The sequence below is a fragment of the Notothenia coriiceps genome, unplaced genomic scaffold (assembly GCF_000735185.1).
Source record: "Notothenia coriiceps isolate Sejong01 unplaced genomic scaffold, NC01 NC01_scaffold00015308, whole genome shotgun sequence".
NCBI lineage: Eukaryota > Metazoa > Chordata > Actinopteri > Perciformes > Nototheniidae > Notothenia > Notothenia coriiceps.
Window position 1 is genome coordinate 33,518 of NW_011348009.1, and position 17,726 is coordinate 51,243.

The following is a 17,726-nucleotide window of genomic DNA, read 5'->3' on the forward strand; positions in this document are numbered from 1 at the left end:
AGCTTTGAGGAAAAGACTGATATCCTTAAATACACATATTAATTTGTATTCCTGTTGACTATCGTGTAAATGGTTGTAAAATTGACAGAGCAAATCCTAAAGCACTAAAGCAAAGTTCCTTACAGCAGCTTTCACAGCTACTTCCACACCTGAAATCTGCGAAAACACTGGATAGGGGTCGTCCTTGAGACAGATGGTGATCATTATTTTCCATGTGTGTGCAAATAGTCACTTTACAGTTTTCAGAGAGGCTGCCCTTGCACAAGAGTCTTTCTATTTATCCGTTAGAACCAGCGGCTGTAATACTTCAGGAGTTTCAGGGATTCAGACTCAAAGGAAGGACAGCTGTCTGTTGAGCTCTGCAGGCTATATTCAATAAATGTGTCCAAATATTTGATCAACATCAGATCAGAATGCGTGGAGTTTATGCCATTTTCCTCTTTTTCCTCTTAGTCAACTGCATCAGGGGTGAGTTATGTTTCTGAATTACTTTATTTATGTCCATTGTTAAGTTATTTCTTGTTCATATTCTGACTGTTTGTGTTGTTGAGTGTTTTATCCTTTTTAGTTGTGGTTGGAAAGATTGCTGCTGTCTTTCTGGAGCTTTTTGTGGACATTATTAAAACTGAAACAAAGAATTGAAGTGTGTTGTAAAATCCTTTCAAAGTTTAACAACATGCAAAGTTGGTTTTAGATGTTCTTAATTGTTAAGAGTGAATAGAAATTCATTAAATCATTGACTAAGATGTTCACAAATGAAATTCAATAGAAAATATTCCTTCCTCATCTGATCTTCTGAATGATGTCTTCCGTGTTAGCTAAGAAGATGCGGTGGTGCACAGTGTCAGATCCTGAGCAGAAGAAGTGTGCAGAGCTGGCTAAAGCTCTGGTGGCCGTGCTGCCGCCGGCCGCTGTGGCAGCTTTCGCCAGACTCTCCTGCATCCGAGCGTCCAGCACGACCGACTGCATCGATCGGATCAGGGCGAGCAACCTTTACCTTAAATGCAGTGTCATGACTTTAGCTCTGGTTTATAAGCTGTAAAACAAACAAAAACAACTGACTAGCAGAATGCACTCACATGAGCTCATGTCAATGTGTAAAATGCAGCTTATATTCATAAAATAAATAATACAAATTGCTTAACAAATGCATAAAAAAGAGACTTTCATCGATTGAATAGACCACGAATGATTGTTTGGATGAGGCACAGTGAAAAAACTTTTTTATTTCTTTTACAATAATCAGTGTTTTGAGGTTAACACTGCCTGGTTTACGTTTAGGTTAGAAGTTTTTTGCTTGATCAAAAATAATCAAACGTAATAAATACATTACTTTGATGAGGAAATTCAAAATAAATAAAATTCCTCAACACATATTTGACAGAGTACCAGGTCATCTGTAACCCATTACATTTGAAAAGTAACTTTCCCAACACTGGCTACCACCTGTTCATAAAGACTCATATTTACTGCAGGCGAACCGTGCTGATATCGTGACGTTGGATGCAGGAGAAGTGTATTCTGCTGTGAAGCAGTTTGGCCTTGGAACCATCGCCAAGGAGATATACAGCGACGGTAGGTTTCCCTTCAGCTTTCTGAGAGACTTCAGAGTGTCAGAGTGTCAGTGAGCTGTGTGTGTCTGCAGGAGGCTGTGTTCTGTCTGTAGCTGTGGTGAGGAACATCAGTCTGGACGTCCGGTCCCTGAAGGGCCTCAGGAGCTGCCACAGCGGGGTCCGGTGGACGGCCGGCTGGAGTCTCCCCCTCGGCTTCCTGCTCTCCAGAAACTATCTGAGCTGGTCCAAGGAGCAGCCGCTCAGTCAGGGTAACCACATTATTATCAGCTCCCAGAGAAAAACCGAGCCGTGTGGAGAGGTGTTTCATAATGTTTCATATTTTGGCGTTTATGGTCTAATGGTTTTAAGGTGCCTGATTTGTTTTTCCCCTCTCGAGCAGACGTCAGTACTTTTTTTAGTGCCAGCTGTGTTCCCGGAGCTGCTGCCATTGCCCCCCCTCTGTGCGCTCTGTGCCAAGGCCAGAAGTCATATATTCGCCAGAAGAATTACCACTGCGAAACATCCCATAATGAGCCTTTCTACAACAACCAGGGGGCCCTCAGGTCGAACTCAACAACTTCACTTTAAACCTATTCTACAATATGTACACGGTCTGAACAGCATAGACATTCATTTCTCCTATTACATCTTTCGCCCTGTCACAGATGTCTCAGGAGGGGGGCCGGGGACGTTGCATTTGTGGATCATTTAGCTCTTGAAAGTATTGAAGGTAAGCTTTCTTGTAGGGCTGCTCGATTATGGCAAACATCATAATCTCGATTATTTGGGTCAATAATTGCAATTGCGATTATTCATTGACTTTGAAAACATCCATTTATTGGAGAAAGAAATGTCGAACAGTGTGTTTTTAACAGTTGATTACCCTGAACTTTAAGTATACAAAAAATATCGAGTGAAGCAGAACTTTTTGTTATATATTTGGATTTTTTTAAATAATGACATCTATCTTTTGGAAATGTGCATTGTGCAACATTTAGTAGAATATATATCCCTAATTGTAACATCAGCTCCCTCCTAATATTCAGTTTGTTCTCTCAGACAGTGATAGAGATGAGTTCAGGCTGCTGTGTGCAGACGGCTCACAGGCTCCTCTCAGCCACTACAGGATCTGTAACCTGGGCCGGGGTCCAGGAGGCGGCATGGTCACCAGATTAAATTTGCGCAAGACTGCTCGCAAATTCCTATCGACGGTGCAGGTAGCTTTATATTCATTTGTTCAATCATTTCCCACATTTGTCTGCACACATCACTCTTTTTGTTTCAAATTCACGTGCCCATAGTGCCTGAATATAAGATTCGTAAGGCATTCTTTATTGTTGTTTAGATGCTGTTTGGTAAACGAGGAAAAGAGAGGCAGCGTTTCCAACTCTTCAACTCCTCTTCTTTTGGAGAAAACGACCTTCTCTTCAAAGACGCCACGGAGAAACTGGCCGTTCTGCCAGACGACATGGACGTCAGCCAGCTGCTGGGGCTGGATTATGTGGCGCTGCTCAAAGGTCTTGGACATGAAGGTGCTTACGCCCACATTGTTCTGTTGTATATTCAAAACAGACCTCATTACGCGGGACCTCTTACAGCGTGATTGTGTGCAGGAAGCTCCCTGGAGGACAGTGTCGTGCGATGGTGCTGTATTAGCCATGCAGAGCAGAAGAAATGTGAGCAGTGGGCTCTCAATATAAAGTCGGACCCTCTGGTGTGTGTCAGAGCGGTCTCAATGCGTGACTGTATCGAGAAAATCAAGGTAAGTCATTCAAGAAGTATAATTACAGACTGTTAGTAATATTAAAGTTCCATCACTCTTAAAGACAACAAGTCGTCCCTCTGTGTCTCCCACAGAGGGACGAGGTGGACGCCGTCTCGCTGGATGCTACTCACTCTTTCATCGCAGGAAAATGTGGTCTTGTTCCTGTAGTTACAGAATATTATGGTAAGACTGTGAGCATTCTCCAAACATATTTAAGGCTTTTCAAGTAGGAGATCTAAGAGATATGAGAAAGCACAACAACATTTACACAACAATTATATATACAAATAAAACCCACAAAATGGATATGAATAAATGAAAAGCAATCAAAATAAGTTGTCTGGGAGTATAACAATATTGTAACAAAAATATATTTAGTTAGGCATCATTTAGTGTGTGGAGTGCTCCATACAAATATATTTTGCAGTTTTATTTAAATGCATTCTCTTTTAATTTCAAAAGGTATCTCAACTTGTCCCTTACGAAAACTCTTCTCTTGCATTGTTGTTGAGATAATTAATCATTCAGATCCAAAATAAGGATATGATACGGTATTCACTTTTTTATTCTCTACAATTCTCTGACATTTTATAAATAAATTGATTAAATAATTTAAAATATAATGCATTTGTTGCAGTACTAGTCTTCATTAATTAAAAATAAACATTGATCAGTTTCCTCTGTGTTCTCTTGGACTCTCAGGAGGAGAAAGGTGTGGGCCTGCTGAGGGATCGACCCACTTGGAGACGGACGGTACCACAGCACATTTTACAAACTGCATGAAATAATCTTTGTATCTGATGTGAGTGTTGTCTTTAAAACCTCCCCCCTCTCCCCCCTCAGTGTTGCCCTCAGTGGTTGCCGTGGCCGTGGCGAGGCGCTCGAGCAGAAGTGTTTTCATGGGGAACCTGGGGGGTCGGCGCTCCTGTCACGGACACATGTACAGCCCGGCCGGCTGGCTGCTGCCCTACAGACACCCGCTGAGCCTGGCGCACAACAGCAGCGCCCCCTGTGGCCCCGACCGAGGTACTGCTCACATATATACTTTTTTTTGCTACCCTTAATCGTCCCACAGAGGGGAAATATACAATTGACCGGTTCCTAGTGTTAGGAGCAGTGCAGGACAGACAACAACGGGAAGCAGGGCTGCACAGACTGTATGTGGTTTGTCTTGTGTGTCATGTTTGGCATTTTGTCTTTTCGTTTATGTATGTCTGTCTGTAAGTTGTTGCTATTGTCGGGACCCCCTTGAAAACGAGATGGTGCATCTCAAGGGGTTTATCCCAATGAATAAAAATGTCTATATATATATATACTTTACTAAACCAGAACTAATGCTGAGCCCAATGTCTCCTTTTCTTTCGTACTTTCAAAGCTTTTGCTGAGGTTTTAGAATAACGTTTTGAATGTCTATGTTTGTATGAATAAATTGATTAACTGAATTAAATTAGTCAATCTTTTTTAATTAAATCAACTTTCTTTTTATCGAGAGATATATTAATTTCAGGACAGGTACAAAAAAAACAGTGTCACATATAAGTAAAAGAGCAGACACAAGCCGGTATGACAAAACAAAAGTAGCTTTCTTTAATGGATAAATGCATGCTTTCCTTTATGTGCAGCAAGGGCAAGGGCAGGCCGACAACAAATATCGAGTGAAGCAGAACTTTTTGTTATATATTTGGATTTTTTAAAATAATGATATCTATCTTTTGGAAATGTGCATTGTGCACTTATTGCACCGTTTTAACAGATTCTGAGAGTCCACTTTATTCATTGTTTTGTCTGTGTGGTTTTATTTAGGATTTTTTTAACGTTACGATATCTAAATATTTTTAAGATTAAAAACTCCATTGCTTTTTATAAAGAGTTAACTTGCAATAATATGCCATTATTGTATCATTATATCAGTGAAATATAATGGTACTTAAATAAAACAAGATAGTTATCCAATTGGACAATATATCAGCCAACAAAGTGGTTGTTCTGACAGGCCTCAGCTGCTGTGTCATGCTTCGTGTTTCCTCAGTGTACAACGACGTGTTTTGGAAAGGCTGCCTCCCGGGCTCTCAGGGGAATCTGTGTAAAGTGTGTCTGGGAGGCACGGGGGAGGCCACCACCAAACGCTGCGCTGACAACCACAATGAGCGTTACTATGGCAACACTGGGGCATTAAGGTAAGTGGAGTCTCTCCCCTGAACTAGTTTCTGTTCATCTGGGTTTGCTGAAGTGGAAAGCTTATATTTTCCCTTCTTTTTTGAGCAACTCAATATATGGAATACTTACGAGTGAGGAATCGTCTGCAGGTGGCAGCCAGATGCTGAACTCAGCCTGTAGTCAGAGGTTAAGTACAAGAAAATGGGAACATTAAGATCGTTTTGGTTTATTCAACCTGGTTGTAAGACATTTTTGTTGATATATGACACCCGCCTAGTAGAATTGATATAAAGGGAATTTGGTTGGTGCTCAGAGCCTTTATTAAATGGCATGTAAACTCAAAATACCAGCTTTTTTTTTTGGCAACATTGGGGAACCTGTAAACACAGGACTTGACATTTTTTCACTTCCTTTGTATACAGTATACTGTATAAATAGTAGGCAAAGAATCAGCCTATGAGAGTAACTTCAACATGTATTCAATGAAGGAATGTTGACGTTCATTCATTCAATAGTCCTATGATGCCATAGGACTATTTTTTTCATATAAAGTAGTTTCAATATGAATTGTCCAGCCTCCACCTCCATTGTATTGTAACATTTTTAATCTTTAATCTTGACTTGTTATTAAAGGTGTCTGGTTGGAGATCCCAGTGGGAAAAGCTATGGCGACGTGGCCTTCCTCGAGCAACACACCCTTCTTGACAACATCCTCAGTGAGATATATAAGATAAAGTTTTGACACACACACACACACACACACACACACACACACACACACACACACACACACACACATGCAGACATGAACTCTATGTTTAGTATTCTTCATTATATTGTTCGTCATGTTGTTCTTCAGGTTTGAACTCCAGCGGTTGGGCAGAGGGCTGGACGCTGTCAGACTACGAGCTGCTGTGTGGGGACGGTCGTCGGGCCCCGCTGGCAGAGTGGGAGAGCTGCAACCTGGGAGTCATCCCCCCGAACAGCGTCATGACGCGGCCGGTGCTCACAGCACGAGTGTACGACTTCCTCATGAAGTCACAGGTCAGCTTCTGTGAACACTGTTTTAAATCAGGTTTTACGTTTACACAATGAAGACATGGGACTTTGCATGAAGACGTATGTTTCAAGTTGTCTCGCATTATTGCTCAGCAGCACCCCCAACATTCAAAGGGACAGTTTGGATAGTTTGAAGTGGAAATGGAATAAATACTCATTCATAGTCAGGGTAAAATCTAAAGTAAATGGCATTTTGGAGAAGAAGAGCGAAGTTACTGCATGGGGGCAAAGCAATGTACTATTATGTATAGGGGTGTCCGAAAATGTATTTTAGACACTGAAAAAATTTCCTTATTTTGAAATATCCAAGTTACTGACACATAAATATAGAGGATTAAAACTTATTAAATGGTATTACTTGAGTATAGGACAAGTATCGAAAATTATATTTAAGTATATTTGCTTACTTTTATATTTACTTTCCAACGCTGTTGAAAAAAAATAAAAATAGTTCAGGTCCAATAGCATCTCTAGTCAGGATTAAAATGCATTTGCTTCAGATGAAAAATTAAGGAGATTAAGGAGAAATTTAAATAATAATCTTTGGCATTGCAGAAAGGAAAAAGTGTTTAGGTGCATATTTACTTTTTTTGTATCCTTATAGGAAACTTTATCCGCCAACCCAAACGCAGAGTTCAAGCTCTTTCAGTCTCAGGAATATGGAGAAAGTGATCTGCTTTTCAAAGACGCTACTCAGTGTTTCGTCCACACGAGCCACATGGACCCCCGCTCCATCCTAGGAGAGGAGTTTTACAGTCAGGCGGAAGCGGCTTTCAACTGCACACACTCTGGTACTACTCTGATGAATCACCAGATTATGTTAAACCTCATTCCTGTTGATAATGCTAATGTGTTCACATTCATTTCCCTTTCAACAGATATCTTGGAGTTTTGTAATCAGGATGTGTGCAGCATATTCTAAAGGACACATTTCTCTCTGCTGCTCAGTGGATCAATACTTCATCCAGAATCTCAACTACAAACCATCCCTGGTTGACAGCAGACATGAATTTCAAAACACTGTTGCCTGACTGAACTGATGAATTTCAGCGTTTAGATGCCATTTCAACATCAAATGTTCAGAATCATCTGTGTCTTTCAAAAACACAAAACACTTTTAAGGCCTGAAAATAATCAAAATCAAAATATGGTTTAAGTAGGATATACAGAAAAGTAGAGAACACAAATATAGAATCGAAATGTACCTTAACAAAATGTGAAAAATATATTATAAACATAAAGGTGTGTACTCCTGCTGTTGTAACACGTGGTTCCCACACATCTAATCATTAACACAGCATCTTGCTATCATAAAGGCTCAAACAACGAAGTTAAGATAATATGATAGAACAGTGTGTGTAGAATATAAAAACAGCTGAAACATCTAAGACTACTGCAATATATATATATAGAAATGTATACATCATTTTGCACAAATTAGTTAACACAATCTATGTTTTGTACCAACATGTAATGCAGTGTATGTAATGTAGTTAAGGTGGTGCAAGGTTATTCAGTCATCTTTTGTCCCATAGTATCTGTGTCTGCTGTTAAGGTAAAACTTTTATAAATAATGTAAAGGTATTGATTCCTTTGTGCCAGAGTATGTCAACAAAAAAAAAACATAAATAAATGAATCTACTTTTATTATGCTTACAATGTGGGTTTCTTATACTGTAATAATGTGTTACCTAAAAACAAATACAATGTGAAACCACTGTGGTCAAAGTGGTGGAGTTGTATTGAAATAGCAATAATGTACTATATCCCGACAAAGTCCACAAGAACTGAACATTAACAACTTACTAAAGGTATAATTCAAGCCAGAGCTGATGTATCGATGAGAATTGCAGGTATACCTTATATGTTTTTTTTTTAAAAGTCAAAATAAATGAGTTTATTTTAAGCAAATAAAGCTGAAAACCATCCTGATATTTCAGTTGTTGGCTACTACTCCCAGACTGCAGCGCGTGTGTGTTTGGTGTTACGTAAAACATGGTGTTTCCTGTTTCCTCTGACAAAGGTTCCCATCTTATATCAGTCTGTTATTTAACCCACGCCGTTGAGCTGCCGACTGTTTGTTGTTGTTCCAGTTATTAACAACACCGTTAAACTGTGGCCACCACCGTAACTCCCGGTAGACAAGGTAATATTATAATAGAAAAACAATATTTCATAGTGACTGTTACTTAAACCGGCTAATGCTAATTTACCGGTGACACAGTGCACTATTCGTTATTGACCCTCATAAGAAGTGTTTGTTTGCTGTGTAGCTTCTTAGCTGTCAGACTGTTATTTACTTGTAGTGTAACCTTTTTTTTTATATTGTTAATCATAGGCTGTCTTCTTGTATCATATTAAGATCCATTCATGTTATTACTTTCATATTTTCATTTCGGTAGATTTTGTGTTGTCATTATAGTTATTTATTTTTTGATTACATTAATTATAAATTGTGTGGTTAGTAAAATGTTTTTAAAAAATGAAAAATATCCTTTCAATTTTCTCAATGTCCAAGGTGATGTCTCTAAATGTCTTAGTTTTCCATGTGTGCTCTGGCAACACCTATAGCAGAGGAAAATGGAGCAGGAGGTGTACAGAACATGTTTGTTTTGATTTCTAATCATCTGTTTGCCTGTCCAGATGAGATTGCCACTGCAGATCCTCACATTGCACGCTGTGAGGAGGGCCTCCTCGGTCCCTGCAGGGATGGTGAGCTTTGTCCCGGCCTGCAGCACGGCTGACGCCCACTCCCTGGAGCTGCTGCAGGACTTTGTGTCCCGAGCCAGACGCCTGTTTGTCATCACCGGAGCAGGACTGTCCACCGAGTCGGGGATCCCTGATTACCGCTCAGAGGGTGTGGGCCTGTATGCTCGGACCGACAGAAGACCCATGCAGTATTCAGAGTTTGTCCGCAGTGCAAAGGCCCGCCAACGCTACTGGGCCAGAAACTTTGTCGGGTGGCCGCAGTTCTCTTCACATCTCCCAAATTCTGCACATAGGGCCCTGCAGCGGTGGGAGGAGAGGGGGAAGCTGCACTGGCTGGTGACACAGAATGTGGATTCTCTTCATTCTAAGGCCGGACAAAAAAGACTGACTGAGCTTCATGGCTGTGATCACAGGTGAGGAAACACCTGACACATTAATCGTCAACCTGCTCTGAGAGTTACGGAAGAGTATTAGGGTCAGGCATAAGTGGAACAATTAGGGGAGGAAGATTAGTTTCTTATTTTTGAGGATAGGTAGAAATGTTGAGAATAAACGTGGAACTACTAGGTTGAATTCATAAGACTTAACCCTCCAAATTCTATATCAAAACAACAACATCATTATTTCCCCTTACTATGTGCCGGGCCCTTAAAGTCTTCCATACATTATAATCAAGGTTGTGGTCTTCCTATTTGCTCCAGGAAAGTGGAAAAGGAATAATTGTAACTTTAAGGTACAATATAAATCTAAGGGTTTTGTTTAAACAAAAACATAGTGCTAAACTGTCAGTAACTGGGATGGATGTTTTTGTTACCATTGTTTGACCTTTTGTGTTGATATTCTTCCTCCAAAGGGTGATGTGTCTTGGCTGTGGGGCAGTCTCAGAGAGGGAGGAGTTGCAGGCGAAATTCATTGCACTAAACCCAGAATGGAGGGCGCAGACGAGCGGCGTGGCTCCGGACGGGGATGTGTTCATCGAGGACGAGCAGGTCCTCCATTTCAGAGTCCCCTCCTGTGAGGCATGTGGAGGGATACTGAAGCCCGAGGTCACCTTTTTTGGAGACAATGTGAACAAAGCAACAGTACAGTTTGTGCGCGACCGGCTGGCAGAGTCAGATGCGCTGCTCGTCGCAGGGTCATCGTTACAGGTAGGATTTTAGAACATTTAAAAATAAACTTGGTTGAAATATCACCAGTTTACAACACAATTCTTCTGGACTTTTTTTATTTAATTGTGACCCTCTCTGTTATGTTTAAGGTATATTCAGGATACAGGTTTTTACTGGCAGCGGGTGATCGGAAGATGTCGGTCGCCATCTTGAACATCGGGCCTACGAGGGCAGATCACCTGGCTGAACTGAAAGTGAGCGGCCGCTGCGGTGAAGTGCTGTCAGCTATTCATTCTGTCTGACTGTCATGGACATGCAGTTTGGATATTCTACGTTAAAATGGAAATGGACTACTTTTCAACCCCCCTGTAACCACATTGTCTGTTGCTAATTTCAGCTGGTCAGAACTACCTCAGACTTAAACATGTCAACAACATAATTCACTTCATAAACGGTTTTGAATTTTTTTTGTGTAATGTCAAAGGAGAAAGAGGCATTTCCACTTCTCCTCCAAAGGAAATTGCTGCTATTATCAGTACATCAGTAGAGTAAAACCTGAAACTTCTAATCACCTATTTTATGCAGTTTACAAGTAAAAGGAAAGTTGTCTTTAAGATTCGATTTCTCTGCACACATCAGATTGGTATCACACGATCAATGTCTCAACCAAGATAAACAGAAAGTCTGTAGTGAGGATTGCTGCTGTGGGTTTTGGCATAATACAAAATGTGCAGTAGATCACAAAGTATGTGTCGTGACATCTGGAAGTCCAGGCTCTGTTGTACCCTAATGCTGTTTTGATTTAAATTAAATAATCTAAACGTAACAATTTAAATATGCTTTCTGGTTTGCATTAAACCCAACCACAAGGTTATTCGACAATGTTTTTGGAAACATATTTAAAATATACATAATGTACTGCAATCAGCTGATTTTAAAAGGTGTAATCTGTGCTATCCTGGAATGATTTATACTCTTTTTATATAATGGTGCTAACATTGACATTTTAAACTAACAATCAATAGAATTGACCTTTTATCAATTTGTTTAATAATGCAAGGCTTATGTTTCAACTGATGCAAATGTAACGTGTTATGTAACTACAAAAATAGACAATGTTCCTTTTAAATAAAGCATTGTATCTTAAATTCACACATTGAAAGAGATTGAAATGTAGTTTCAACTGTTACTTCAGTCAAAATGAACTGTCAGTAATGTGGTGTGGCAAAAATGCTCAAATAAATATCGGAATGCTCCTAAAAACTGTATAAAAGGGGCAAAGATTTTAAAATACATATATTTGACTCAAACGGCGCTGTTCTTCACACTTTGCTGTTGTGACGATACCTGGCAGAAAAGTCAGGCCACTAACCAACAATCCAATGTTCAATATATCGAGCCTATTCTTTGTAATTATTCTCAAAAAGTTAAAATTGCCATGACTTTCTTCTGCTTTCTTTCTCAAACACTTATCTTTGGGACACCAGAAATATGTCTATGTATTCGTGTGGCACAAGGTATCCTGTATGTTTCTAACACTGGGATACTTTCATATTGAAAAAAAGTATCGTTATAGAGTGGTGCAGTGACACGTCCTAAAACCCGGATTATAAAAAATTATAAAAGTAGGGTAGACATGTGGAGATTATCCGACGGAATTTATTATTTTATTTATTATTTTGAGCTATTTTCCAAAATCGTATGGAGAAATGACATTGCTTTTTTGTCGAGCGAACCGGAAGAAGCTTATTTCCGGGTTTTAGGATGCGTCACTGCACCACTCTATAGAGTAGACCAATTGTTTTTATTAATAGCACCCCTCAAAAATCTTGCAAATGTGTCCCCCTAAATGTTTCGATTTTCCCACACAGAATGTAGGCTGTGTTTGTGTACCGTCTTGACCAGTGGTATTGGTTAACCCAAGTTTGAATAACACCGACGTTAAGAACTAGTCTGCTATTTTGATAGTTTAATGCAGTGATAAAGTAAAAACCCACATCATTTTTTAACTGTTTATTTTGAAGACAAACATCATGGTAGCATCACAAACAGACAGAGGGCAGAGTGACTGTAGATTGACGAACTGTAAGATCCTTAAAGACATTTTGCTGCTGAAATCTTTCTTGTAAAGACAGCTTCCAGTTTTCCAGGCTGGACTGCACCGCTTGGAGCAGAGCAGCCGGGACGCTGAAGGAGTAAAGACAACATCTGTGCCCGGAGGAGTCGCCCTGCCATGTTGCTGACGCTGCAGTCACCATCAGGGGAGTCAGAGACAGGCAGTTCTCAAAGCTCTTCGTCTGATCAAACCAGTAAGTGACGGGGAAACCCAATAAAATACCAAACACTGTGCACAGGTTCCACTCCTCTGACTTCTCTCCAACAGAACACGGTTTCTCAGCTTCCTTCAGTTGTTCTAACCTCTTTAGGAGGAGCAGTACATCGTGTGTCAGGCTCCTCAGCTCTCCTCTGAGCGGGTCAGCGATGGTGGGCTTCTCCAGGGAGTGGCAGACGTCGATAACAGCCACGTTTTGATCATGAATAATCTGTTCTACTTTCGCCCTGACAGTAAGAGGGTTAACAATGAGAGTGTTTCCATTTAAATCCAGTGTGAGAAGTGATTTAGAAACAAGCTGGGAACACTGCAAAGAGCTCAAATACTGCTGCAGCTGATCTGCACCGGCGCCGTTGCTGTCATACAACAAAGCGGGCTTTAATCCCAGATCAACAGCCAAGACCTGAGCCGCCAGGTCCAGACTCTGAGGGACGGAGAGAGATTTTCTACCAGCAGACAGATGTTTACGAGCAGCAGCAACAAAGAGCTCCTGAGTGGACATAGCTGCTGAAATCACCTCTCACAAGATTCAGATTTGAAAGTTAAATAAGAACTATTTCACAATCTATGGGAAAAAGTAAGGAGGTACTGATTCAACAATAACAACAAAAAAATCGACATAAAGGTGAAGCTGATTTGGTTCGACAAGATGATTTGTTTTCAAAAATAAAACTAGTAATGGAAAAGTCTGTCATTTAAATCCCTTGTTTCTTCTCTGTTGGTCCAAGGCGCCTAAAGGAACATATAGATTATGTTAATTACAAACACGCATCTCTTGAAGCTAATTATTTGTGACATCAGTTTGCATATGAAATATAACAATTGTAACTTTAAGCAGAGATGTTCATGATGGAAGAAGTGCACCTAAATACACATCATTTTGTAAACGTATCAACACATTCCTCTGTCTTTGATAAAGATGATCTCACCATTATCCTGGTTATAAGTTATGTAAATTATGCCAAGGGCTGAGGAACCAGCAGGTCGAAATCTGAGAGGTTTCTCGCAACCCAGACACCCGCCACAAACAGACCCAGGTTGACCAGAAGATTCCTGAAAGATGAATATGATAAGACATGCACTGAGTTACAATTTATTCTTACAAGACTAAAGCTTTAAAAACACATTCATTTATAAATGCCATAGCTTGAACAGTACTGGGTATTTGATAATGTCTCACTGTAGATATAGAAACAGGGTACCTCAGATCGAAGTAATAAAGCATTTTAATATACTTCCCACAAAGAAATGTCAAATACCTTGTAATGTATCATATATTTAATGACATCACCTTATTATGGGAACATTTCGTGATTGGTTTATTCAAAAACAAAATGAAAAGAAGATACGTGTTATTTTTGAAATTGATAAAGGAGTTGGCAAGGTATTCATAAAATGTAATACAATGATCTCTAGCAATATGTTAAACTGCTTTCAAATTCAACTATGAGGCTATCAAGCAACTTAAAAATATGTTTGTTTTATAGTATCTTTATCTAGTGTGATTTGCCACTGTATCTTTTGTTATTGTTATTTCTGTAAGCTGTCAACTGTATAGGGAATCTCTATCATGTTGAACAAATGAGTGGTAGTTCACCTAGTGGTGCAGCTTTCCCTTTCAAATCCATAAAGTACCAGTCTACATAAAGTAGGCCTGGAGCTTTTAGATGGCCATGGTACTACTGGTCCCTGGGGCTTTTCCCACTAAGCTTACTTTTCAACCCAGCCTTGGTCGGTACAAAACAGGCAAAAATAAAGCGGGTTGACTGGTCCAGAAACCCGAAAGCATGACTGGACGAGGCAAGGGCAAATCTCCCTGACGGACTCAGCGTGTGCTAACGTTAGCAACACAGCTAACCACCACACATTTAAACTCATTTTTTAATATCCACATTATCTCACCTTCTGAAGTCGGTTCTGTCTGTTGCGAACTTACAAGCTGAACCGACCCACTCCACCACACTGGCGGTGGGACCCTTTTTAGCGCCTGCTCCGCTCATCTTGCAGATAAAGTGCGGTGGAACGTAACAAGAGAAGCAGAAAAAGCAAGGGACACCGACACCAGGGGGAACACTTTAGATGTGACACAAGAAGTACGGAGTGCGATAAAGCTCAAACTTCCCAAAGGCGATATTCATTGAAATCCAAAGATGTCTGCCACCAGGTACCGTCGGTTCCTGAAGCTGTGTGAGGAATGGCCCCGTGACGAGGGCAAGAAGGCCCGGGATTTGGGAACGTTTCTGCGGCAGAAAGTAGCTTCTGCCTTCCGTGAGGGTGAAAACACACAGGTTAGTTTTACTGACAAAAACACAGCAAGCTAAGCTAATTGGATAACAAGGCTAACCGCTGCCGACCTTGTCTGCACAGATCGTGGATTGAGCCTCTTTTTATTTTATTTAACATTATACATACAGCTCTGCAAGGCAATGTTTATCTGGGCTTAAGTTTGTACCTCATCACATAACTTTGATAGGACGGCTAGAAAAGCTGTCGTAATGTAAACCGTGTTACATCAGTGGTACAAGTACCCTTTGTGGTGAAGTTCTGCTCTTAACCCGGAGATTTAGGAACCATCACCAAATTACAGACTCATAAGAAATGTTATTTCCGAGTCCTCCTGGTAAACTTTCACATATTGGTTCAAATGATGGTAAAATAATTATGCTTAAATGTGTATAATGTGGCAAACCTTTGCTGTCATCAATTTGTTTATAAAACATATTTTAATATAATTTCATCGTTTTCAATTGCAAGTAACCCAATGACAAATCACTGCGAAATTGAGTAACTACACTGAACAAGTAGGACGGATAGGACTGAAGATAGGACTTCACTGCTATTTTCATTAGATATGAATACACTGCTATGACAATTCAGCCGTTTCTTTATTGAAAAATATATTTCCTTTCAATAGCTTCCATATCTAGTGATGTAATTACTCTATATCAATGTAGAATTGTGTAACCACACAGGACAAGGAGGATCTTTTGTGAACATTAAATGCCTCTTTTTCATCATGTTCCATGTCATGTGATCCAATGGCTCCAGTTGAAGACATCTCTTTTTATTTTTAGAATTGTAGTCCCTTTCCTATTTTTTTTTTTTAAATAAATGTTATTGAGATTAAGCATTTTTTTTTTGACATTTCTGATGTGACCTCAAATTAATACAGCTGTTTGTCAAATATCCAACCTAAAACCAACTTCACTGTGGTCTATTTCAAAGTATACTACTAGTTCTGTTTGGTTGTAACTTTAAAGTATATCCTTTATTTAATTTCATTAAAAATGTTTATACTTTGTATTCACCAAATTGATTATAATACTACTGATATCTGATCTTTTAAGTTAACACTTGTAGGACTACAAATAACTCATATTTTAGATTATTGATCAGCTGATAATTTTCTAGATTGGTCTTATATTTTCAATTCACTGCTTTTATTTAGTGTTTTGCCAAAAAATGTTTTACATTGTACAAAATAACCCACAATTCATTGGTTTGCACTTAATATCATTTATTGGTTAATTGTCTTGTCAAATGTATTTATACCAGCCTTCTCATTGTTATCAATAATACATTGTTTTGTACCTAGCATTTGAAACTTGTCCAATTTATCCATGTTTCCCGCCAGATCTCAGATCCAGAGAAGTGTGACCAGATGTATGAAAGTTTGGCGCGCATTAACAGCAACTACTACAGACAACGAGTAAGTACAGTATAATTGATTCACAACTTCCAAAAAACGGTTATTTAAAATGCTTTTTTCCCTACAATATAACCTAAATATTGCTATTGAGAAACTATATTACTCCAAAGTTGTGTCCACAATTATTGACTGATTTATCTACAAATCCCACAATAATCTACCAGTTTTAAATGTTGTTTAGTAAACAATTTTTATTTTGGCAAGTTTCTAAGAAATAAAACAACTGGTCTAAAAAATATATATTTTTGTAACAGGCATCTTTGGATAACTGAGAGTTGACAACCAATTGAAAACATTTAGTAGAAAGTGTTTCTGTGTGCAAGTCTAACATAATTTGTATTGCGTTTGTCTTAGGTTCTCTTTATGATCACTTTCAAACATAAAAACTCCATAATCTTAAACACACTTTACAGCATCTATAAATAAAAAATGTTCTTGCCTGAAAACATCTGTGTGTAGCATGAAGTGTATCAGCTGAGGAAACATGTTTCTGTCATCTTCGAGACTATAAAGAAAAACCTGTGGCTTTTAGCATTTATTCCTTAATGCGGATAATAATATACTTTATGATTAGTCCAGAGGTTGTTACGTGTTACCAATACCTTGGATATAGACCATAGTCACATTAAAAAATACTCCTTTCAAAAAAGACATTTGTGATTATTACATTATGAGTGTATTTCTGGGTGAAACCTTTATGTATACAACCTACCCTTTTTTATGCAAACATGTCTTTTATCTTCTCAGTTTCCTCGTGTAAGAGACACAAGCTTTACTGGCGTTACGGTTGAAGAATGTAAATTGCTTTTGTCGGGTAAGAATCCACAATATCGCATTTATCTTTATAACTAATTATGAAATACATTTTTATTACAGTTAACTTTATATTTACTTACAGGAAATCTGCACCAGATGGATGAGGAGAAAAAGGGATTGTGGAAGAAACTATCGGAGAGATTTTCCAAATCCCCCGAAGAGGTTCCAGAGAAAGCCCCTGAAAAATAACTTCCCTTAATCTTTTCTGACTGTTCCTTTCTTGTCTCATGCTTGTATAATAAATAAAGCTTATTGTTCATATCTTTATGGATTCTTATGTTGTCTTTACTACCATGTTGTTCGTTATTACAAACGTTTAACTATGTAGATGGTAATGGTTTCACATTTGAAGGGATCAAAACACTTCAACAAGAAAGTCTCTCCAAAAACATAAATAACATTCTAAATACTTTCAAGTAGAAACATCATTTCTACTTTCACCAAGAAAGTTTGTCTGTGTTCATTTTTTTTTTGTTCACATGTTTTAGCAGTTTTTTAAAAGCTTTGATTAGTTGTG

General features: G+C 39.0%; 4 protein-coding genes across 4 annotated transcripts; 3 read left to right on the plus strand and 1 right to left on the minus strand.

Moving 5' to 3' along the window:
• The first annotated feature begins 384 nt into the window (after positions 1–384).
• On the plus strand, positions 385–8,181 carry sxph (saxiphilin). Its single transcript, XM_010775083.1, has 17 exons — positions 385–468; positions 819–982; positions 1,476–1,575; positions 1,646–1,822; positions 1,954–2,116; positions 2,219–2,283; positions 2,613–2,770; positions 2,899–3,085; positions 3,167–3,315; positions 3,411–3,501; positions 4,021–4,071; positions 4,162–4,344; positions 5,348–5,495; positions 6,109–6,191; positions 6,335–6,519; positions 7,139–7,325; positions 7,413–8,181. Exons 1-17 carry the CDS (start codon positions 414–416, stop codon positions 7,454–7,456), a joined length of 2,190 nt encoding a protein of 729 aa, XP_010773385.1. The 5' UTR covers positions 385–413; the 3' UTR covers positions 7,457–8,181.
• A 335-nt stretch (positions 8,182–8,516) lies between these two features.
• sirt4 (sirtuin 4) lies at positions 8,517–11,303 on the plus strand. The gene is made up of 4 exons (XM_010775088.1): positions 8,517–8,680; positions 9,178–9,656; positions 10,097–10,391; positions 10,502–11,303. The coding sequence occupies exons 2-4, from the start codon at positions 9,178–9,180 to the stop codon at positions 10,652–10,654; spliced, it is 927 nt and encodes a 308-aa protein (XP_010773390.1). The 5' UTR covers positions 8,517–8,680; the 3' UTR covers positions 10,655–11,303.
• Positions 11,304–12,350: 1,047 nt separating this feature from the next.
• Positions 12,351–14,770, minus strand: cunh1orf74 (chromosome unknown C1orf74 homolog). Its single transcript, XM_010775090.1, has 3 exons — positions 14,587–14,770; positions 13,614–13,737; positions 12,351–13,416 (listed from the first exon to the last, which is right to left on the minus strand). Exon 3 carries the CDS (start codon positions 13,184–13,186, stop codon positions 12,395–12,397), a length of 792 nt encoding a protein of 263 aa, XP_010773392.1. The 5' UTR covers positions 13,187–13,416; positions 13,614–13,737; positions 14,587–14,770; the 3' UTR covers positions 12,351–12,394.
• uqcc2 (ubiquinol-cytochrome c reductase complex assembly factor 2) lies at positions 14,723–17,476 on the plus strand. Its single transcript, XM_010775089.1, has 4 exons — positions 14,723–14,972; positions 16,319–16,393; positions 17,141–17,207; positions 17,292–17,476. Exons 1-4 carry the CDS (start codon positions 14,835–14,837, stop codon positions 17,396–17,398), a joined length of 387 nt encoding a protein of 128 aa, XP_010773391.1. The 5' UTR covers positions 14,723–14,834; the 3' UTR covers positions 17,399–17,476.
• The last annotated feature ends 250 nt before the right edge of the window (positions 17,477–17,726 follow it).

Coding starts and splice junctions, on each gene's coding strand:
- sxph (XM_010775083.1), top strand. CDS start 414: ATGCGTGGAGTTTATGCCATTTTCCTCTTTTTCCTCTTAGTCAACTGC. Junction 983..1,475: donor ACTGCATCGATCGGATCAGG/GCGAGCAACCTT, acceptor TATTTACTGCAG/GCGAACCGTGCTGATATCGT. Junction 2,771..2,898: donor AATTCCTATCGACGGTGCAG/GTAGCTTTATAT, acceptor ATTGTTGTTTAG/ATGCTGTTTGGTAAACGAGG.
- sirt4 (XM_010775088.1), top strand. CDS start 9,178: ATGAGATTGCCACTGCAGATCCTCACATTGCACGCTGTGAGGAGGGCC. Junction 9,657..10,096: donor CTTCATGGCTGTGATCACAG/GTGAGGAAACAC, acceptor CTTCCTCCAAAG/GGTGATGTGTCTTGGCTGTG. Junction 10,392..10,501: donor TCGCAGGGTCATCGTTACAG/GTAGGATTTTAG, acceptor GTTATGTTTAAG/GTATATTCAGGATACAGGTT.
- cunh1orf74 (XM_010775090.1), bottom strand. CDS start 13,186: ATGTCCACTCAGGAGCTCTTTGTTGCTGCTGCTCGTAAACATCTGTCT.
- uqcc2 (XM_010775089.1), top strand. CDS start 14,835: ATGTCTGCCACCAGGTACCGTCGGTTCCTGAAGCTGTGTGAGGAATGG. Junction 14,973..16,318: donor GTGAGGGTGAAAACACACAG/GTTAGTTTTACT, acceptor GTTTCCCGCCAG/ATCTCAGATCCAGAGAAGTG. Junction 16,394..17,140: donor GCAACTACTACAGACAACGA/GTAAGTACAGTA, acceptor TTATCTTCTCAG/TTTCCTCGTGTAAGAGACAC.